Raw genomic sequence first — 24472 nt, 5'->3', positions numbered from 1 at the left:
TGGGTCTTTGGGGAAGGAGTAGGTCAGAGTCAAGCAAGTTTTGAGTCCACAGGACAGGATCCTTCTTAAATTAGGCAGGTATGCCAAAGACTTGAATACTGAGAAATTTAAGACTTGGCTAGAATGTGTTCAGAGGACTAGGTGTGAAAACTAAATAATCAGAATACTTGGATGAATGAGACAAAGTAAGAGAGGCAGGTTCTAGGACATGGATAGTGATGCCTTCTGGGAGTAAGCAGGTCAGGGAAAAATTCAAAGACAGGGAACTGAGTCAACATGGCTAGTTGAACTAGGATGTACATATAGGGAGGGGAAGGAAAGGAAATGTCTCAGAACTAAGAAATCAGAAGTGGCCAGATGAGTCAGCAGCTGGGATGAGGTCAGAGACAACAGCTGGGATGCTCTAAGAGGGGCTCGTTGTGCCAGTGGGGGGTTGCTGCCAAGTGTCTTTTAAGTGTGTAGTTCAGGGCTTCCCAGGCAGCTTGGCTCTGGGTAGTAGTGGTGGGAAGACTTGTTCTGCTCCACTGGGATAGTACAGATCTCCTGGGTTTTATGACCTTTGGTTCAGTAGTCCTCCAAATTTGTCTTGGGTGGTGGTGCCAGCATTTTACAGAAGACAAAATGAAGAAATGGTGCTGTCATGGCCCGAATGAGCACAAAATACCTCAAGTTCCCAGAGTTGTCCTAGCACAATTAGTCTCCCAGAGCAGTGAGCCACTCCTTTTGGGAATTTACACAGCACCTTCACCAATACTTGCCCCAAGCCACCTTCTGGGTTTTTGGTTTTTTTTTTTTTGGTTTCCAAATCTGTGATTTCATCAGTGGGGTACTCCAAGTGTGGAAGTTTCCTCCAAAGATGAACACTGGCAAAATACACAGGCAAAAATGGGGAAATGCTTGGGGCACTTAGAAGATAAGTGATTTACCTATATTCACAAAATCAGTGTGTGTTAGAGGGAGGACAGGAACCCAGAATTCCTGACTCCTGGGCCAGCTTTCTATGTATGATGTTTTGCTGCTTCTTATCTTATTGTGAGGTATTAAATGACATATGAATGTGAAAATGCCTTGGAAAATGTAAAATGATTTATCGATGTCAAGTATCAGTTTTAATAGAATTTCTAGAAAATAGTTACAAAATTGTTATAAAACTATTTATTAAACAATATTGCTAAACATTACTACAATATTTACACAAAATGTCAGTTGTGACTTACAAAGTTCCTTAACTCTAACTAGAAAATCTAATGTATATTTTAACACTGGAATAATATATATATTCAATAATTGATTTTTAAATATCTCCTTTTCAATAATACTACAAGGGGCGGCTAGGTGGCGCAGTGAGTAAAGCACTGGCCCTGGAGTCAGAAGGACCTGAGTTCGGTTCCTGCCTCAGACACCCACACAAAAAAACAACTAGCCGTGTAACCTTGGGCAAGTTATTTAACCCCAATTGCCCTCCAAAAGGCAAAAAAAAAACCCAAAACAACAAAACCCAATACTATAGTACATTATATATTTGCATATATAAATATGATACATACAAAAATACTATAGATATACATGTGTATATGTGTGTATTCAAACTTTCTATACCACATACCATGGAAAAGTTGGGCAACTTCTGATGGAAATTTACATGAGACATAATCACAGATCATTAGTATTAGAAGATACCTCATAAGTATTTAGTTCAACCTCCTGATTTTATACGTGAGGAATCTAAGACCTATAAGAGGAAATGACTTGCCTACGATCATATAGTTAATTAGTATTAGATAGAACTAGACCCCCATGCCTGCTCTAACAGGTTAATAATCTAAGTTGTTATGAAATTGCTAGAAAGTAGAAAGGACAAAAGATAATAACCTAAATCACAAAAAGGAATTTTCAAAGAAAAAAAAAACAATTCTATTTAGTCTCAAAGGGTATCTTAAAATTAAATTCTTTAAACTTTCACTTAAAACTGTGGGCATAGGGGCGGCCAGGTAGTACAGCGAATAAGAGCACTGGCCCCAGTGTCGGGATGATCTGGGGATCGAATCTGGGCTCAGACATTTAGCATCCACCCAGAAACACCTGGCCGTGTAACCTTGAGCAAGTTACTTAACCCCAATTTCTTTAAAAAAAAACAAAACAAAACTGTGGGCATAAAAATTTTGTAGTTGGTAAAAGGCATTATATGGCATTATTTAAAAAGTGGGTCAAGAAAGAAAAGAAGTGATATAATATTTTGGGTTTTTTTATGTTGTCATTGCTTCTTTTTTCCTGGTTCTGCTCACTTTACCCTGCTTTAGTTCACATAAGTCTTTCCATATTTTTCTGAATTTTTCATATTTGTCATTTTCCATGGCAAAGTAATATTTCATTACATTCATATGCCTCAGTTTGTTTATCTATTCTCTAATTAATAGTTATCTATTTTGTTTTCAGTTCTTTGTAACCACAAAAAGCTATTCTATGAACATTTTGGTGTATATGATGAATAGTAACTTTCTGTCTGATTTTCTTGATGTATATACCTAGCAACAGGATCTCTGGGCCAAAGATCTCTGGACATTTTAACAACTTTTTGTCATAATTTCCAAATTATTTTCCAGAATGGTTAGAACAATTCACAGTTTACCAACAGTATAGTAATGAAACTGTCTTAGTTCTATTTTTACCTTTTGTCACTTTTTAAAACCTCAGAATTGTTTTGGTTTACATTTCCTTTATTATTAGTGATTTGGAACAATTTTTATACTATTGTTAATAGTTTTCAATTCTTTTGAGAACTGTTTTTTTTTTTTTTGTGGGTTTTATATAGCCTGGACAACTACCATAGCTTAGAATTCCTAGCTTTCTTCAAGATCCAGCTTAAATGCTAACTCCTATACAAGGCCTTCCCTGATCTTCCTAGTTGTTAGTGCTCTAGCAGCACTCTGAAATTACATTTTATTTTCTTTTTATTTGGCATTTCTTTATCTGTAGACATGCTGTTTGCCCAAAATAAAATGTCAGTTCCTCTAGGGTGTGGATTGTTTAATTTTTGAAATTTAATTCCAGACGTTAAACCCAGTGCCTGGCTCATTGTAGGTACTTTTAAAATATTTGTTGAATTAACCTGAAGTAAGATGAATAGAGCCTCTAAATCTATTCACCAACTAATGCTTATCCCAAACTCTACCTTAAAAAATCCTTCCCAAACCTATCTATCTAGTCTTAAAAGTAGAGAGGTAAAAGGTATAATTCACCCAGAAAATGAAGACTCCAACAATATATTGTTTTTAAGAAACATACAAATTTGTACAGAGTTAAAATTAAGGGCTGGATCAAAATTTACTAAGCTTCAGATGAATTTTTAAAAAGCAAGAATTAGCAAAAATGATTTTAGGCAACACAAAAAACTGACTTAAAAGCAGGCAAAAAAACCCCTACATTATGTTTAAAACTACCATAAATAATTATATAATATCAATAATGAAAAAAAAATATATATATGCATCTAATGGCACAGTGTCTAAATACTTAAAAGAAAAGTTCACTTAATTATAGGGAGAAATCAAAAGCAAAAATATCATAGTTGCAGGCTTTGATATGCCCTTTACAGACTGAAATAAATCTAACAAAAAGATAAATAAAAAAAGAAGTTAAATCTAACAAAAAGATAAATATAAAAGAAGTTAAAGTCCTGAATACAATTTTAGGAAAAAAGTTAGTTATGACAGATTTCTAATATTATTAAATTGGAACAGAAAGGAAACTATTAATTTCTTAGTTGTGCATGATATATTTTAAAAAATTGTTCATGTGTAGAGCAAAAAACCCCCAAACCCTCACAAGTAAATGCAAAAAAGTAGACATGTTAAATATAACCTCTGCTGACCACAATGCAATAAAAAAAATATAATCACTAAAGAGTCTTTTAAGAAAGAATTCAAACTGAAATGGAGATTAAATATATCAAACCTAGAGAATTTTTTGTTTTAAAGAACAAATTATAGAAATAATAATTTGATTAAAGAAAATTACAATGAAGAAATATTATACCAAATTTTGGAGGATGCTGCCAAAGCAATTCTTAGCTTAGGGGAAAATTTATCTCTAAACACTTTCATCAACAGAAGAGAGAAAGAACAAATCAATAAATTGATAATGCAACTAAAAAAACTGGAAAAGCACCAAATTAAAAAAAAACACAACTCCAATTAAACACAAAAATAAAAATTCTGAAAATCAGAGGTCAAAAAATTGAAAACAAAAAAATTACTGAAATGATGAATAAAAGTAGGCATTTGTTTAAAAAAATGACAAACCACTAGCTAATCTGATTTTTTAAAAAAAGGTAAATCAAATTGTCAATATGAAAAATGAGAAAGGAGAATTCACAATAAATGAAGAAATAAAATTGTTATAAACTATTTTGTTCAATTATATGCCAGCAAAAATGATAACTCAAATGAAATGGATAATTACAAAAATGTAAACTACTCACACTAATAGACCAAAAAAAAGCATTTAAATAACCTAATTTCAGAAAAAGAAATTGAAGAAGCCACAAAGGAACACCCAAAGAAAATAATTTCAGGAGCAGATAGATTTACAAGTGCATTCTAAACCAATTATCATGATGAATGTTTATCTATAATCCTGTGGCTGGTGAAATCATTTGAATTTAAGGATTCTATATTACAATGGGCTAATCTGATCAGGTGTCCACACTAAGTCTGGCAATAATATGGTGAGTCCCTGGAAGTGGTGTTCCACCAGACTGCCTAAGAAGGGGATCAAGTAGGAAACAAAGCAGGTTAAAGCTTCTGTGCCAGTCAGTTTTGGGACTGGGCTTATGGATGGTCTTTACATTTTCAGTCTGGGCAAGATGGGGAGAACTAGTCTTATTAAAAGAAAAAAAGTGAATTCTACCATTCAAAGAATAATTAACTGAAATTTTACATAAGTTATTTGCAAAAATATGGAATGATAGCATCCTATCAAACTCTTTCTATGAAAGGAATATTACTCTATACTTAAACTAAGGGAGAAAGAAGTCAGAGGAAGAAAACTATAGGCCAAGATTCAAATCTGCTCCACCAACTGTTTTGTATACTTATAAGCTAAGAATGGTTTTTACATTTCAAATTAAAGTATGTGAAGACTATTCTTAGAATATAGGCCATACAAAAATAGGTTGTGGGATGGATTTGACCCATGGGTAGATCACACTTTGTCAACCCTTGCTAACAACCAATATTGGTAATGAATATTGTTCAAAAATATTGAATAAAACATTATCAAAGAAGCTCTACAATATAATAAAATATTATACACTATGACATAGTTGGGTTTATGTAAGAAATAGCAAGTTTGGTTCAATATTTGGAAAATTATAAGCATTATAAAAACAAAATAAAAATCACAAGATTACATAAATACAGAAAAGGCTTTTGATAAAATACTCTTTTATTTTTTTATTTTTGGGTTTGTTTTTTTTGCCTTTTGGAAGGCAATTGGGGTTAAGTAACTTGCCCAAGGTTACATGGCTAGTTTTTTTTGTGTGGGTGTTAAGTGTCTGAGGCCAGACCCAAACTTGGGTCCTCCTGACTCTGGGGCTGGAGCTTTACTCACTGTGCCACCTAGCCTCCCCCCTCCCCTCCCGCAAATACCCTTTTATTTTAAAAGGAATACTTTCCTTATAGTAGATACTATCTATCTAAATCCAATAAGAGGTATCATCTATAATGGAGAAACACTAGAGGTTTTTGCAGTAAGATAAGGGGTAAAGTAAGGGTGTCCATTGTCTTTACTATTATTTGATATAGTTCTACAAATAGTAGCTATAGTGGTAAGATTTAAAAAAAAAAGAAAGAATTTCAGGAATAAGCACAGGCAAAGAAGAAACAAAATCATCATTTTTTCAGATGATACGATGATTTACTTAGAGTCCTATAGGAATTCAATTAAAATTAATAACTTTTGCAAAGTAACAAGACATAAAAAAGCCAGCAAAAATCTTCAGCTTTTCTTTACATTACCAACAATCCCATCCCACCAAAAAAAGGGAAATAAAGAAAAAAGAATTAAATTTAAAATTACTATAGAATGCATAGTAGAGAATTGAAGAATTCATGTTTGGGCTGTGTTAATATTAATAACATTGCAATCCTACTTACATTAATTTATAGATTCAGCACCATATCATACTACCAAAGAACTAGTTTATAAAATGAGACTAAGTTTTGATAAAATTTATTTAGGGGACTAAAATGTCAAGAATCTCAAGGGAAACAGTGAAAACAAGTGGCAAGGAAGAGGGTCTAGCAATACCAGTTTTTAAATGACACTTTTTAAGTGACACTAGAAAGCAGTAATCATTAAAATTACTGGACATTGGTAAAACATAAAAAGGGATTAGAGATGTAATATCCAGAATAAATCACATACAGTAGCATAGTGTTCAATAAACCTAAGAACACAAATTATTGAGGTAAAGATTTTTTTTTAACTGCTGGAACATTTGGAAAACAGTCTTGGAGAAATCAGGATCAGATCAAGATGCCATACCATATACCATAACAAGCTCTAAAGAGATACATCTTTGTTTCCTGAATACAATTCTGGGTGATTAGAAGGATAAAAAAACATTTTTTCCTCAGGGGATGACTAGACACCAGAGACTGATATCATCATTTACATTTCAACCAAAAAAAAGGTTTTCAGGTACAAAATCATTAATTTACTGCACAGTAACAACAAAGAATTGCTACTAAAAATAAAGGAAAAGTTACCTCTTCCTGATAGCTGGTCCTATAGGCCATCTCTAGATCCCGATCCAAGAAATTCAAACTCAGCTTATTAATAGGTGGCTTAAAGAAGTAGTCTTTCATCAGGCTAGAAATGAAAAATGAGAAAATAATAATAGTAGTTATGCTGACTATAAATAATATTATAAATGGTTACAAAGATATCATTTATAAAGGGTGTCATGAAATAGAAATCTAAACTTTGTATAATTGTTGTTTCTAAACATTGTTCTTTTTGTCTCTGGACAAGTCCTTTGTATGCCTAAACACTAACGTTTCTTATATTCCTCAAATGCTAAAGAAAGACCATTAGTATAGTTATAACATAGAACAATTGAACCTTACTCTGGAAAACACATTAGCTATATTCAGCATTACAAGACAGTATATCCAGTTTGTTTGTTACACAAACATCATATAAGACAATGCAAAATATTGGCATGCTCTTTTCATTACCATGCTGAAAATGTTTATATTGATCTGGATCATTCAAATTCAAGCTAAAAAATAATTCTGAGCTGGCAATAGGGATGGGGACTGCTGTACCTGGAATTTCACTGGTGTAGGGAACTCTTTTTTTTTTTTTAAAGCAATCGGGGTTAAGTAACTTGCTCAAGGTTACAGGCCAGTTATTTCTGGGCTGGATTTGATTCCCAGGTCACCCCGACACTGGAGCTGGTGCTCTTACTCGCTGAGCCACCTGGCCGCCCCTAAGCAATTGGGGTTAAGTAACTTGCTTAAGGTTACACGGCCGGGTGTTTCTGGGTGGGTGCTAAGTGTCTGAGCCCTGATTTGATCCCCAGGTGATCCCGACACTGCAGCCGGTGCTCTTACTCCGCTGTGCTACCTGGCCACCCCTGTAGGGAACTCTTTAGCAAGGAAATTCCCTCTATCAAGGCAGGCCAATCCATTCTTTTGCAATTTGCATTCTTTTCAACTTGCAGCTTTAGAGAGTTGCCTGAAATACTGGGAGATTAAGTGATTTCCCCAGATAACACAGGCAGTAGATGACTTGAAACCTGGTTGGGGCTCCAAGTTCATCTCTCTGATAATATTATCTTACTGATTATACAGTAACAATATTAACTAACAATAATTGCCAATGTACAAAATAGAAGATGTTACTGCTAAGCTGAATCTGTAACAGGGTATGATTTTTGATACAACTGTCCTGTGTGCCATCAGGATCTATTTGTATTAGAGTAGACATAGTTACTTTCTATTTGTAGTAGTGAAAACTGGAAACAATCCACATGTATTACCAATTGAGGAATAGTTGAAAAATGTATATTATATTAATATACTAAGATATCACGGTGCCATTAGAATAACAATTACAAAGCACACAAAAATATGTAAAGACCTTTGGGACATGGGATTAGTGTCACTTGAAGTATACATTTATTAAGTGCTTACCTTGTGCTGGTCACTGTGCTAACAATGACATATTTTTTAAAGAGGAAGAAAATATTTAAGTCAAAGGTTGTAAATCTTCATACAAATTTTGGAAGGCACACAGAAAAAAATCATTGCTGTTAATTCATTAGGTTAACCCTTGCTAAATGTTAGGAGTTTTATATAATTTTGCACATTTATTTATTTTTGTTAAATTTATGGTCATTTTAAAAGCCTCAAGAGCTCCTTGTTTCCACTGGATAACTCACGAGGAACTTAAGGGAAAGTTTTTTCTTTGTTTTTGAAATTTTAAGCTTATGCTGCTACCAGATTACTTCTTTATTAGGGAGTACTTACTGCAGTCACTTAGTTTCAAATTAATAGATTCTATTTTCTATGTACATGAACATCATTTTCTTCCCTTGACAGCTGCTCCAAAATAGTTGTGCATATACCAAATTTTGGCTAATCAAGTGAATGAACATATGTAAAGTGCTTTGCAAACCTTAAAGCATTATATAAATGCTATTATTAGCAATAATAATAATACTGCATGTTAAATATACAATTTGGGAAGCCCAGGGATATATTTTTTAAAAATCTTGAGAGGAAATCTTTAACTGCAGAATCCTTTTGTAAAGTAAATAATTCCCCTTTAACTGTATATTCAGATGCTCACATATTCTATTTGCTTGCATATGCGTGGAGAGGACACACATAATAAAGAACACAAGAAAGCTCCATCTCTGATACCACTGGTTGGGTAACCCTGGTCAGATCCCTTAAGCTCCCCATGTTAAGCCTCTAGGTTGCAGAGCAGCTACCAATTTGCATTGATGCATACCTACACCAAAGAAATCACAGATCAGGTTATTTCTTTAAAAAGGTTATTAAACAAAAAAGGAGGTATTTTCACTTTAAAAGCTTTACTATGATGAAATCACTTCCACCTTACCTGTCTTCTTTAATAACATCAACAAAATGAGCATCTGTCTTCTCTCGAATGTTCTTGAATCTCAGTGGAAGGAGAGCAGATTGATCCAAGCTCACCCCTGCCCATCTTCCTTTCTCTTGTAACATCTCATACAATGATGTCTGACTATTGGTGAGCTTCTCTTCCTGAGGGGGATTCAAAAGTCCATTTTGGGTCTTTGGACTATGTCCTCCAGAAGCCTGCTTTATGACAAGAATAACAAATAGAGAGATTTAAAATATTTTAGTATAGGCATATTATGTATATTTTAGAATGTATGCTACATGCATATTTACATAAAGGCTAATGAATATATAACTCATTATTCAGAAAGGTCATACTGATTGAAAATATACAAGTTTTTAAGGATCTGGATAGATTTATAGATCCGTGAGAAAGTTAAGAGACATTCATGGAACATCTCTAAACTAATACAACTATGCTTACAAAGAAAAAGGTCCTATGATACCACCATCTGGGAGAATACTGAACTTAAGTAGATTAACAGTTTGATAATTTATGGCATTAAAAAGGTTATATGCCCCCGTATTACTGAGTTTCTTTATATAGAGAACCTTTTCTAATATATTACCATATCCTGTTTGAATGTTCCTCCTCCCTTGATTTTAAAGACACTGCACTTTTCTGGTTCCCCTGTGACCTCTTTCTTTTTTTTTGTTTTTTTTTCATTTTTGCTTTTTTGGAGGGCATTTGGGGTTAAGTGACTTGCCCAAGGTCACACAGCTAGTTTTTGTGTTAAGTGTCTGAGGCCACATTTGAACCCAGGTCCTCCTGGCTCCAGGGCTGGTGCTCTATTCACTGCACCACCTAGCCACCCTGATCCTGTGACCTCTTTCAATGTTCCTTCTACTTATACTCACTCCTCTTTCTGTCTTCATGTAAATGGAGATGTCCCCTGAAGCTATGGCCTCAACTCTATGCCACAGCTGCAGTCATTCCCTCTGGGAGCTTGTGGCCTCACTCTTAGGCTGTATCTTTGCTGAAAACATTAAGTCGACCTCCTCAGCCCAGCCTTCACAATGGTTTCAGTCTCACTTTCCAACTGCTTTGTTCTATGTGCACTTAGATATTCTGCAATCACTTTAAACCCAACACTCCTCAAACTAAACTCAGTCTCTCTTTATCTCATTTGAGACACCCTTTCAAATTTTCCCATTTCTGAATAAGGGCTAATAGACTGCATGATAGAGGTAGCTTTGTTTTTGTATCCCCAGCACCCAGCACACTGCCTTGGACAGAGCAGACACTCAGTAAGTACTTGAAGAATTGAAAAGAATGTTTATCCTCAAAGATCTCAACTAGTTAGAATATAGAGCCATATCTAACAAAAAGAAGTTTAATAAGAATGAATATAAAGTTCTCTACTTGTTTTTAACCAGATGCACAAGTACACATGAAGAGACCCACTTCATACAATTCAAGGTGTGACAAAGCAGCTGAAACATCTAATAAGAGCTCCAGCTTTAGGAGAAACGTAGCATGTAGAAGCAGAGAAACAGCAGGTCCATGTTCCTGTGCATAAATCAGGTGACCTCTGGAGTTTTATGCTTAGCTCTGGGCACCAAGCATGGTGAGGTCAAGTGATACAATGCCCAGATCAAGAGTGGTGGGATTCAATTCAATTCAATTCAATAAGAATTTATGGTGTCTTCTGTGTGTTAGGCACAAAGCAAGGATTATTGATACAAAAATTCAAACAGTTCCTATATTCAAGGACCCAATATCCTACTGGTGATACACAACATCTACATTGACGAGTGGACACAAAATATCTACAAAGTTATTTCCAAAGTCAATAGAAAAAAATTTCCTTCCAAAGTTAAAGAAAATGGGAATGTTTAGTTTGAAGAAGAGAACATATGGGTGGGACCTGACAGCCATCTTCACATATATGAAGTATGCTTTTGAAATGTTGTTAATAGAAGAAGGATTCATTTCATTTTATTTCATTTTCTTATTTCCCATTACTTGTTTCCATAGTTACAATAGGATCAATGGATAGAAGAGGCAGAGAGGTAGATTTAAAATGTATAAAAGGAAAACGTTCCTAACAGTTATTCAAAAGTGGAACAGCCTATCCCAACACTTTAGATCTCCAAGCAAAGGCTAGATTAGCACTAGTAGTGTAGACAAGCTTCTTGTTGGGATAGGAAATGGATTGTTAACCCCAAAATCTTTTCCATCTGACGGTCTATGACTCTATGAAGGCCTCCTCTGCCTAAAACTAGACTATAGTAATAGCCTCCTAACTGGTCTCTCTCTTCTAGCCTCCTCTCCGTTCTACTTTGCACACAGTTAGAAAATTATTGCTCTAATTTCACATTACTTCCCTGCTTAAGACTTACTGTGGTTTTCTATTGCTTTCTGAATCACATTCAGACTCTGCTTGGCTTTCAGTGGACAGCAGAATTTGTTTCTGCCCATGCTAAGTCACTACACTTTCTGCTTTTTGTTAAAACTTACCCTATGCTATGAGCAAGTTGGTCTCAGAATTCTCAGCACATGGCATAGTCATTCCTATCCAACAATTTTGTTCCTACTTGTTCCTACTTTGACTGGAATGCCTTCTCCATCATCTTCTCTTATTGAAATAATCATAGTTTTCTGCAACCATTCATGGTTTGTAAAGTACTTTTCATACAACACTGAGTAGTGCAAGTAATATTATTACTCTTTTGCAAATGAGTATAATGAGGCTCAAAGCTATTAAGTGACTTGTCCATGGTCAAGCAACTACTTGAGTGTTATAGCTATGATTCAAACCTAGGTCTCCTGATTCTAAGTCCAGTGCTTTCTAATACATTAAACTGTCTTTCCAATTATAATTCACATTTACATAGCACTTAAAGATTTTCAACAACCCTATGTATTATATACAGCAAATATTAATAATATCATTTCATTTGTGAAGAAACTGAAACTCAAAAAGATTAACTGAATTGCCCATGGCAATAAAGGTTATAAACAACAGAAATGAGATTCAAACCTAATTTTCCTTTTGGGTCCAGGCATCTAATATGTGACCCCTGAGATTTATAGAAAAAATGAACAAAGATAGCACAGTTAAATTAGGAGGCCAGTATGACCTAACCACCATATCTCTGGCTATATGAATGAATGCTGGTTGATGTTTGGGTCTACCTGATTGTTAAAGTACATTGTTTTCCATGAAACTACCAAAACTGAGAATCATTATCAATGATGTAAACCTGGAGTCAGATGAGAACAGTGAATAGATTCAACAGTTCTTGAAAATGTGGTCTAATATTTCTAACTAACTTATTCAAAACTGTTTAATAACTAACTCTAGGTGGAGAGAGAGGGAAGAAGTATGTATAAAACATCTACTAAGTGCCAGGCACTATGTTAAGTGATTCTTTTGTTTTTTTGGAGGGGGGAAGGCAGGGCAATTGGGGTTAAGTGACTTGCCCAAGGTCACACAGCTAGTGTGGCAAGTGTCTGAGGCTAGATTTGAACTTAGGTCCTCCTGACTCGACTCTGGGGCTGGTGCTCTATTCACTGCTCCACCTAGCTGCCCTGTGCTCAGTGATTCTTGAAGAAACACTATCTCCTTTGATCCTCACAAACAAATCTGGGAGGTAGAGGAGGAAACTGAGGCAAACAGAAGCTAGGTGACTTGGCCATAGTTACATAGCTAGTAAGTATCTGAGGCCAGATTTGAACTCAGGTCTTCCTGATTCCAAGCCCTGCACTCTATCCACTGCACCACCTTACCTCGGTACCTGTGCCTTACCTCGGTATATGCACAGACTTTTGGATTGGGTGAACTTTAAACTCAAACTGAACCAGAATAACAATCTTCTTTATACTACATACCTAAAAGATGGTCATCCAGTCTTTATCCATAGACCTCTAGTGAATTAGAACCCACTATCTCCTAAGAGAAACCATTCTATATTTGGGCAGCCTTCATTATTAAGAAATTTTCCCTTGGATAAAGCTTGATTCTATTTCTTTCAACTTTTGATTGCATTTGTATTAATCCTTTCTAAAAATCTATATTTATGAATGATTAGTAGACTTCACAAATGTTTTCAATTTAAAAAAATCAATGTGACCCCTGTACATACAGATATCTGATGTTATGGTTCACTGCTGAAAACACTTGGATGTCACTGGTTCTAAGGCCTAGTTTGAAACACTTCCTTGACAGATCTTCCCCTAATTCCTTAGCGTATATTAAACCATAAATTCTAATAGTACTTATAATGCATACCATATGCGTTTAATTGTTTTCTATTCATATATGCTGGTTTTGTTTCTCCCTTCCAAAACTGAACTCCCAGAAAGCAGGAAGATGTTTTTTCATTAATCTGTAACTCATACAACATGTACAGAATAAGTATGCCCTTCTCTTGATAAGACTCATTCAGAATCAGTGGGACTGGAAAAACTTTTGTGATGTTACCTAATAAGTGATCTTCACCTGCTCAGAAGCAAGCAAATTAAGATTTACCTTAGGAAGGTTCAACAGTAAAATTAATGGAAAAAAGGGAGCTTTAACAAGCAAATTACCTTGGTATTATTTTTATGCTCATCTTGAGAGCCATTTTGAATTGCTCCTTCTTCAGGACTGGCTTCACAGTTGGGAGCAAATGTAACACCACATGAAGGACATGTCTACAAGAAGAAAAAATTTCAAGACATATACTAAAAAAATCGCCAGTATACAATTCAGTTTCACTGCTATCTGTAGTTATATAAATGGATGTACAAAAATGGAAAACATTTAATTCAGTCAGAGCACTCCAGTCAAGTTGGCAACATGGTAGGTATAGCAGGAAGTCAGTTTCACCCTGAACTAATCAAAAAACAACAAAAAGAAATACTAAAGTAAAGAAAAGCAGCTTTAAAAAAAAAAACAAAGAAAAAAACAACCTAAATTTGAAACATTCAAAGGCGAGAAGAATACTAGTAAAAATTTTTTTAAATGCCATAGAGCAATTATACTCCTAAAGTCCAGAAACAATACAAATAGAAAAAAACAATATAACTTGAAAGACATCCTCAAATTAAAGAAATTATGCAAGAGTTAACACTAAAAAGAAAACTACAAAATCAAATAGAAGTTGACAAAAGTTTAAAAAATGAGATAAAACCAAAGAATTAAAAGATGTAAAAAAAAAAAGTCAGGAAAAAGAAATGACCAATATGGAGACTATCATAGAAAACTTAAAAGAATAAATAGAATCACCCCAAATCTGGATTATTACAGTGGAAACTAGGCTTACTATAGGTTTACTACAGTCAAAACAGAACTGGGGGAAGTAAAGTTATAGAAAATCACTGAATTATCAAAAAAAATTGGAAAACATGGAATCAAATGAGAAATCTGGAAGAATGATCACACTGAAGAAATCTCAGGATTTATGACATTTCCCCCAATTTAGAAAAATTAAAGAAATTGAATGGGACATTCCAGAAAATTGTCAAAAAAAAATTTTAGGTGACAATTTACAAATAGAAAGAATTTATAAGACCCTGACAAGGAAGAATTCAATTCTCAATACTCCTAAACACTTCAGTTAAACTTTCACATTATATCAAGGGTGAAAAAATATTTCAAACTTCCTAAAGACAAAAATGAACTACCAAAGGACATTAATCAGGATCACAGTAGATTTCTCAAGAAGGCCAAAGAACAATTGGAGAAAATGCAATAAAACACATACAAAATTAAGAAGCATAGGCCATAAACCCAGATAACCCATATTACCTACCAAGCAAAGTTTAGTATACTCTTTCAAGGTAAGAGATGAACATTTGAAAAGCCAAAAGGTGGCAAGAAAAATATCTACTTCAAGGAAAGCTTCCAACAATGACCAAACTTCCAGTCAAAAATGATAAGCACTTAAAATAATTCATCCTTCTAAAATCAAGATAAACCAAGTACAAACTACTAACAAAGAACTAAATACCCTCTGAGGGCTCTTTTAGTTCTCAGTCTATGATCCTAGAATGCCTAAAAGTTTCATAAGGTTATTTCAGAGAAACAGAAAACAAGTAGGAAAAAAGTCTCAAGAAAGAGAAGAGAATAAGAACAAGAAACAAATAAGAATAAGAAGCAAACCTATAGCTTTGATAAAAGTAAAGATTACTACACAATTACAGAGTGATTTTGTTAAGTCTTCCCCATTTCACGCCAAGCACTCTATCCATAGTCTCACCTAGCTGTTTATATATATATATGTACACACACACACATATACACACATATATATATATATAAATGTACAAATACATAGATGAATGAATAAAAGAAACTACAACTTAAATTAGTAGATAGAGGGTTATTTTTTAATGCTCATTTTAATGATTTTTAATATTGACTCCTGACTCTGGGGCTGGCACTCTTTCTCACTGCACACCTGGCTGCCCCAACATTGATTTTTTTAAAATTTTGAGTTCTAAATTTTTTCCTTCCCTCCAGCTCCTCCCTCTACCCATTAAGAAGGTAAGCAATAGAATACCCATTATACATGTAAAGTCATGCAAAACATTTCCATACTAGCCATCACAAAAAGCAAGAAAAATAAAGTGTAATTATAGAAAAAGAAAAAAGTGAAAAAATATGCTTCAATCTACACTTAGATTACACTTACTTCAGTTTTCTCTCTGGAAAATGGATAGTATTTTTCATCATAAGTTCTTAGAGTTGTCATGAATTATGTAACTAATTAGAGTAGCTAGCTCTTTCACAGTTGATTATCATTACAATATTCCTGTTATTATGTACCATGTTCTCCTGGTTCTTTTCACTTCACTTTTTATCATTTCATTTAAGTCTTCCCAGATTTTTCTGAAAATGTCCCCTTCATCATTTCTTACATCACAATGGTACTCCATCATATTCATATACCCTAGCTTGTTTTGTTATTCCCCAATTGAAGTTCATTCCATCAACTTTCAATTCTTTGTCACCACAATAAGAGCTGCTATAAATATGTTTGTACATATAGGTCCCTTTCCTTTTCCTTTGATCTTTTTGATCTATGGACTTAGTAGTGGTATTTCAAGGTCAGAGAGTATATGCAGATTTATAGCCCTTTGGGCATACTGTCAAATTGTTTACCAGAATAGTTGAATCAGTTCACAACTCCACCAACAATGCATTAGTATACCTATTTTCCCACACCCCCTCCAGCATTTATAATTTTCCTTTCCTTTTCTTTTTTTTTTTTCCTTTTGGAGTACAATTGGGGTTAACTAACTTGCCCAAAGTTACAGGGCTAGTGTTTTGTTTTTTTTAATGTGTTAAGTGTCTGAGGCCGGAACCGAACTCGGGTCCTCCTGAGTCTGGGGCCCACGCTTTACTCACTGCGCCACCTAGCCACCCCTATCATTTTCCTTTTCTGTCATGTTAGCCAATCTTATAGGTGTGTGGAGATACCTTAGAGTTGTTTTAATTTGCATTTCTCTCATTATTAGTGATTTGGAGCATTTTTTTCATATTACTATTGATAGCTTTGATTTCTTCTTCTGAGTAGGAGAATGGCCCCAACTTGGTAATCATTCTCTCACTGATCTGTCTTCAAGAAGGGTACTGGATTTGGAATTATAACTATTTATTACACAGATATTTGAAGTCTAGATGTATGATTCTTTTGGGGGATCTGAATAAAAGCCACTTTTCCTGGTTACTCTATGGGCAGGTAATTCTTCCCCAAATCTGATGGGTAATAGCTTGATCTCAGCTGGCTTGAAACAGTACCATGAAACACTTATTAAACAAGTCAGTCACATATAGGAAACAAATATTTATCAAAGCAAGCAGTGAAACAGTAATAGGACAGTTATCTAGATTAAGTAATGGAATATACAAGAATCAGGGCTCTGTGATCAAGGTGCAAGAAAAAATTTCAGCTTAAGTGGGGAGAGAATGATCTCACCCTACAAATCTATTCTTAAGAGTCTCTGGAATTACAGGTTTTAGGAATCAAAGGACATACTGGAATGATAGCTTTTCCCCAAATGCTTGTGGCTTCTGAGTTCTCCCATTCATCTCCCATTCACCATTCAGAGTTGTTGCCTTGCCTCTCCTTGCTCTGTCTTCCTCTCTTACTTCTGCTTATTTCTCCCATTAGTCTACCAGCCAATCAGCAATCATCTTTCCCATCACATAAACAGCATCATAGGTCTACCCTTCAGGGAACAAGTCCATGGTGGACAGAGAGGTTAGCCCAATAAAATCAGGCTCCTTCCTATGGAAAGAACTAAAAGTGCCTTGCTAGGTTGGCAAGGAGAGGAGATTGTCTCCGTTTTGTTACTTACTAAGCACATCATTTCACTTGTCTGTGTCTTGATTCCTTCCTCAGTAAAACGAAAAGGTTGGATTATATTAGGAGTTCTTAACATGGGACCCATGAATTTATTTTTTAAAAAACATTTTGATAACTATTCCAATATAATTAATTTCCTTTGTAATTCTATGTATTTTATCTTACAAATTTGAAAACATTATTCTGAAAGAACGGTCAATAGGTTTCAACAAATAGCCAAAGGAGTCTGTGACACACAAAAAGGTTAAGAACTAATAATAGCTTGCATTATTCTTATTTTACAGATGAGGAAACTGAGGCAGACAGCAGTTATATGATTTGTTCAAAGTCACATGGCAAATAAGTATTTGAGGCTAGATTTGAACTCAGGTCCCACTAGTGCTCTGTCCACTGTGCCATCTTAACTCTAAGATCCGTTTCATCTAAACAAAAACTTATAATTTTATGACCCCCTAATTTCCTAAAGAGTGACCTTACAGTGAACAGGAAAGAGAAATTATAAGGAACTTATTAAAGTTGAACTATTTACATTCCTACATGAAAAGACGACATTTGTAACTCATGAGATTTTTCTCAGTATGAGGAGAATTGAAGGGAATATTTGCGTGTATATATATATACACACATACATATATATGCATAGGTGGGGTATGTGTGTGTACTTATATGTGTATGGGAATATGTATGTACATGTATACATAGAGAGAGGGCACAGGATGAGTTGACTATGAAGGGATGATATCTAAAAGATAAAATTAAGAGGTGAGAAAGGAATATATTGTCAGAAAGAGAAAGGGAGAGATAGAATAGGGTAAATTATCTCACATAAAAGAAGCAAGAGAAAACTGTTACAATGGAGGGGAAGAATAGGAAGGTGAAAGGGAATGAGTCAACCTTACTCTCACTGAATATGGCTTAAGTAGGGAATAATATACACACTCATTTGAGTATCTTACCCTACAGGAAAGTAGGGGGGAAGGGGATAAGAGGGAGAATGATAGAAAGGAGGGCAGATTGGGTAGGGGGCAGTCAGAAGCAAACACTTTTGAAAAGGGACAGGGTCAAAGGAGAAAACAGAATAAATGGGGGGGTGGGACAGGATGTAGGGAAATACAGTTAGTCTCTCACAACATGACTACTATGGAAATGTTTTGCGTAACTACACATGTATAACCTATATTGAATTGCTTGTCTTCCCAGTTGGGGGGGGGGGCGTGGTAAGAAGGGAAGAAGGGAGAGAATCTGGAACTCAAAAAGTTTTAAAAACAAATGTTAAAAAAATGTTTTTACATGCAACCTGGAAATAAGATATTCAGGCAATGGGGTACAGAAATCTATCTTTCCCTACAAGAAAGTAAGGCGGGGGTGGTATGGGGGAATATAAGAGAGAACAGATTGGGGGAAGGGGTGTTCAGTAGGCTTGCTATATTCAAGTGGGAGGTAGGGGAGAGATGGGGAGAAAATTTATAACTCAAAATCTTGTGAAAATGAATGTTGAAAACTAAAAAATAAATAAAAAAATAAAATTTTAAAAGAGTGACTTCAGATGTCTGAAAGTGACCTTCACCATCTCAAAAGTCTTGTAGTTCTAGAAGTTTAGGAAGGTATATATAGCCTTTTTATTCAAAAAGGACTGACAGGAAATGCTACTGGTACAATAGACTTTTCTGTAGAGGCCTTGCTAGAGCTTAAACATAAACACAGTAGTTTTGCTTATAGCATACAAATTCTTTCCTAATCCTATTGCCCACATTAATATAGTTTTCCAGTTAATCCTTCAATCTTTTCTTTCCCTCCAATCTACTCTACAGATTAATTTTTCCAAAGAACTCTGATAATGCCACTTTCCTGTTGAAATGTCTTCAGTAACTCCCCATTACATATAGAAAAATAAAGTGCAAATTCCTTACCTGGAACTTAAGGCCCTCTAAACTATCATGCCAATATATTTTTCTGGTCTCTCTCTTCCACATCCCATACACACAACATTTTCTAGGCTGTTTTCTATATACATGCTACACTTTTCTGGCTCTGTGCCTTTATTAATGTTGTTCTCTCTGCCAGAAATATCCTTCCCTCTCATCTCTACCCCTCATTATCCCATCCCTCCTCCAAAAAACTCCTGAAAAGTCACCTCTTTCTAGAAGACCTCCAATCCTCCAGAGTACTGTCTGGAGTATTTCTCTCAACACAGGCTGCCGGGTATGGTAGGCATTCTACTAGGTTTAAGCTCTTTAAGGCCAAGGATTCCAAGTTACTTATCTTTGTATCTTTCCTCTCTATGTGCTTGAACAAACACTTAAAGGCACCTTGCAAGTTTACTGCTTTAAAGGAAACCTTTCAATGATCTTGCAAAGTAAATAGCTCCTTTCTAGAAATAACTTTCTAATTTATCTGTTTTCGAAAACAGCTATATATTTATCAATCATGCTTACCATGTATCAGGAATAAATGACATTTATTGTACAGGGTTAGAAAAAATAACTAAATTCATTCAAAGGCACAAAAGGTCAAAAATCTCAAGGAAAAAAAAATTAAGTGGGAAAGAAGGGAGTCCAACAGTACCAAATCTTGAACTAAACTTGTTGAGTCGTTTCAGTGATGTCCGACTGCGTAACCCCATTTGGGGTATTCTTAGCAAAGATATGCAAGTGGTTTGCCATTTTCTTCTCCAGACCACTTTACAGATGAGGAAAGGTAAGCAAACAGGATTAAGTCACTTGCACAGAGACATGCAGCTACTAAGTATCTGAGGCAGGATTTTGAACTCAGGTCTTCCTGACTCCAGGCTGGACACTCTATCCATTGTGATACCTAGTACCCAAAACCTAAATTTCAAAGCAATAATTATCAAAACTAAAGAGGTGGAACAGTAGAATTAATTAGATGCACAAAATACAGAAGGATAGGATAGAAAAAGGAGAAAAAAGGGGGAAAAGGGTTATTGAGGCATCTTTTTAAAAAATGCAGAAGAAGGATAGCTTTAAAAGTTCCTGGATGAAATTATATAATTAAAAGGAAAAGTAAGCTATATATAAGAGATCTGCAGTCTTATATACAATTCTCCTTTTCTGTTCTATTATTTTTGTGGAAATGCCCATTTTATTTGGTGTTTAAGTTCTGAATAAAAATACACACACACACACACACACACACACACACACACTGTGTTAAACACTGAGAATACAAAGAAAAGTCAAACTAGTCCCTGCCCTAAAAGCTCACGTTCTAATGGGAGAGAGAACTACTACATAGCTCGGCACATGTGAGATAAATACAAACCATACGGGAGGGTAATCTCATAGGAGAAGAAACTAGCAGGAAAGGGACTGGGAAAAGTCCTTTGCAGAAGGTAGGATCTGAACTAAGGCAAAGAGGTATAGATGAGGAGGGGGAATATTTCAGGGATGGGAGATAGATAGTACAGGAGTGTCATGAGACAAGTAGGCCAGTGTGGCTGGATCAGAGTGCATGAAGGGGAGTACAGTTATCCCTTCCACAACTGTGACTTTCCCCACCAGTTTCCATATATGTCACGGGTAGGCGTAAGAAATTAAATGGAAATTTTTTGGAAGTTTTTTTGAAGCCACAGACACCATGTGAGGGTCAGCAGACAACACAGAGCCTATGACCAAATACCCAAATTTTAAAATAAGTACTGTAAACACCTCATAAAAGAAAGAAAAAATTCATACTTCTTCTTTCTGAAGGGGGGGACAAAGGGGAACCAAAAAATTTTACATGGACTTTCCAGATTGCAGTGGGGTGCCATGACTCTAACCCCTGTGATATGGAAGGGTAGTACAGTATAAGAATAATGGAAAGGTGAGAAGACTCCAGGTTATAAAGAACTTTAAATGCCTAATAGGACTTGGTATTGTGTACTGAGGTAATAATAGAGCCAGTGGTGTTTAGTAAGGGAGTGGTCAAATCTATGCTTTAGGAAAATCATTTTGGCAGTTATATGGAGGACAGAATTGAATAGGGAGAGATGTGATGCAAAGAGATTAACAGAAGACTTTTTCAGGTGAGCATTGAAGAGGACCTGAACTAGGATAGTGGCTGTATGAATGGAGGGAAGGGAACATACAAGAAATGTAATAAAAAGCAATAAGCTTTGGCAATGGAGTGGAATGTGAAGATTCACAAACAACTGCTTAAACATGTTGAATTTAAATTGCCTATGAAATATCACTTTGAGATGTCCATAAGGAAGCTGGAAGCTAGAGTTCAGAAGAGAGACATGGGCTAGATCTACAGATCAGGGAACCATCAGCTTAAAGATGAGAACCAAATCCAAGGAAGCTGACAGGATCATCAAATGAGAGAGTATACAGACAAAGAGGAAAAAAGCTTAGAACAGAGTCTTGGGGGACACACCACCAGAGAGCATAGCAAAGGAGACTGAGTGGGAACAGGTAAACAGATAGGAGTAGAACCTGGAATCAAAGGTGAAACAAAAAGGGGACATACTGAGAGGTTCTTTGGCTAGGGGGCTGACCATATCATTTCTGTCCAGGTTGGGGAAAAGGAGGTATTCTCAATAAACAGTACAGAGGAAAGTAGGATTCAGGACTCCATTATCCTACATCCATTTCACTATGGTTTACAGTAATAATAATAATATTTACATAATGTTTTAAGTAGTACCAGAGGGCAATGTGAGAAAGCTTCAGGATGATAAATACAAGTTGGTAGTACAAACTCTTCTTGGACCTTCCCCTTCCCACCTTCCCACCAGCAGCTGGGACTCTGTCCCAGGTCCCTTGGCATTCAGCTTTTGCCTGATCTTGCCAGAACCCAGGCTTCTAGGCCACTACCCAGACCACTCCTTCCCAGGCTTCTGTGCTTATAAATGCCTCCTCTTCCAGCTCCCTTTTATATATTTTGCCCTATTAGAAGATAAGTGCCTTGAAGGCAGGGACTGTTTTGTTTATATTTGCTTGTATTAGATTACTAGTGTTTAGCATAGTGCCTAGAACATAGTAAATAAACACTTATTAAAATGCTTTTTCTACCTACCTAGTGGATGAAAGCAGTTACCTTGTCTTTGGAACAGACTGAAGTGGGTGGGTGAGAAATCAGTACATTGGGAAGGGAGTTCCCAAAAAGCATATGGCTGAAGGTAGTGAATTTAAATACTGTTGAGAAAGTAAATCCAGTTGCTGTTACTGACAGACAAACATCAACATAGGGACAAAAGATAGCATATAGTTCTTAGAGAAAAAGCAAAGAAAAGGAAAACAAGGGAAAAATCTTCCATTAGGGCTTTAGATGTCAGAAAAGTAGTCATAGCATTGAATGAATTACCATGTGTATGGAACAGATGAACCACAGGATGTATCACTTTGCACATATAAATGAATATTGACAGTACTGGATATTTAGAACCAAAAAGTAAAAATGCCAATATATACACTAGATTTTATGGTCCATTAAGAAAGGTGGATTTTAGTGTGTAAGGTTGATTTTTGTTATTTTTTCTTAGAGTTTAGTTTCCCAGGATCCATGGCCATAACAATCTCTATTTTCCAGACTCATGACTTGTAAACATCTCCACAACACTTGCACAGCATTCTATAATGATAAATAACATAAACATTTGTGCTTAAATTGTAAATATCCACTATGACTGCATAGGTGAGGTAATGTAAACTTGTGAGGCTATTGTTGGCAATATGCCTTCTTTGTCTGTTGCCCTATAAAGCAGGTGGGTATTGGTCACTGAGTGGGGAATCCTTAGGGTTGAATGCACAAGGTGGAATGCTGTGTGTGCCTTGATCAGCCCCCATAAAGGCTTGGGGGGAATCTGTATTTGCCTCAACCAGCCCCCATTGTGGCTTAAGGAGATTTAGGGGAGTGCACAAGCTGTGCCTGTCTTGATTGACCCCATCAAGTTCTAGGAGTAGTTGCCTCCACATCTTGCCCACCACTTTGAGAAGGGAGATTAGGGAACCTGTAGGAGTTGTTTCCATTATCAGCAAGCCTCTTGTGAGAAGACTAGATTCGAATAAAATAAGATTATTAACCCCTCTGAAGCTGTCTTCCTGTCTGACCAGATCAAGAGTAAACCTATGCTAGCAGCCCTCCTGTGTGCTAGTGTTACCTGTCTTACAGCTCCACACACACACACACATCCCTTAGCAACACTACCTCTAAATGAGGAGGCTGAATTTTGAAGTCCAATATAACGTCATTTCTTCCATGACACCTTCCTTGATCCCCTAAGGGTTTTCTTCCTTACAACTTACCTAACACTCAGTTTTGCTTCTCTCTAATGTACTTCTTTTTTGGAGGCAATTTGGGTTAAGTGACTTGCCCAGGGTCACACAGCTAGTAAGTGTCTGAGGTCATATTTGAACTCAGGTCCTTCTGACTACAGAACTGAGTCATTAATTATATCAGTGCCTAAGGAACACTTTAAGAAAAACGAAATCTTGTAAAGTCAATATTCAATTGTCACATTTACTATTATATTAATAATTGAGCATTAGAGGCTATGGTTCTAAGATGCAAGTCAGTGTACATAAAAAAATAAGAAAAATTAATCTTTCACCTAATATTTTAAATTAGAATAAAGATAATTAAAAAAAAAGAATTACATCATTTTCATCATATTTTTCATAACCAGTGATAGTGAAAGCATTTGCATTGAAATGCAAAGGTCTCACATGCAAAGTGGTTAGCTGGGAGTCTTAACTTCTTTTTGTGCCCTAGGCCCCTTTGGAAATCTGGTGAAGCCTAGGGACTACTCAGAATGATGTTTTTAAATACATAAAATACAATATCTATGATTACAAAGGAAACCAATTATATTGAAATGCAGTTTTCACACTTTTTTAAAAAAACAAGTCTACAAACTTCAGGTTGAGAATCCTTACTTTAGACTTTACCCTTCATCAGACAGGAAGGAAGGAAGGAAGGAAAGAAAGAAGGAAAGCAGGAAGGAAAGAAGGAAGGAAGGAAGGAAGGAAGGAAGGAAGGAAGGAAGGAAGGAA

The 24472-nt window shown here is 35.6% G+C and overlaps 1 protein-coding gene across 2 annotated transcripts in view; it reads right to left on the bottom strand.

Moving 5' to 3' along the window:
* The window catches only part of ADCY9 (adenylate cyclase 9), a 199704-nt gene that overhangs the window by 56392 nt on the left and 118840 nt on the right, over positions 1-24472 (bottom strand). Inside the window, exons 3-5 of one of the 2 annotated variants that reach the window (XM_069106579.1) lie at positions 13711-13815; positions 9136-9356; positions 6771-6873 (exon numbers count right to left, since the gene is read on the bottom strand). In XM_069106579.1, the coding sequence (XP_068962680.1) occupies positions 6771-6873; positions 9136-9356; positions 13711-13815 (429 nt within the window). The remainder of the gene's footprint in view (positions 1-6770; positions 6874-9135; positions 9357-13710; positions 13816-24472) is intronic. The other variant, XM_069106582.1, reaches the window with a different exon arrangement.

Source organism: Petaurus breviceps, unplaced genomic scaffold, assembly GCF_028583685.1.
Source record: "Petaurus breviceps papuanus isolate PSGF00001 unplaced genomic scaffold, PetGlider_PUasm1.0 138, whole genome shotgun sequence".
In the NCBI taxonomy this organism is placed as follows: Eukaryota; Metazoa; Chordata; class Mammalia; order Diprotodontia; family Petauridae; genus Petaurus; species Petaurus breviceps.
Note: the sequence above shows the minus strand (reverse complement) of the source record. Positions and strands in the feature narration are given on the sequence as shown.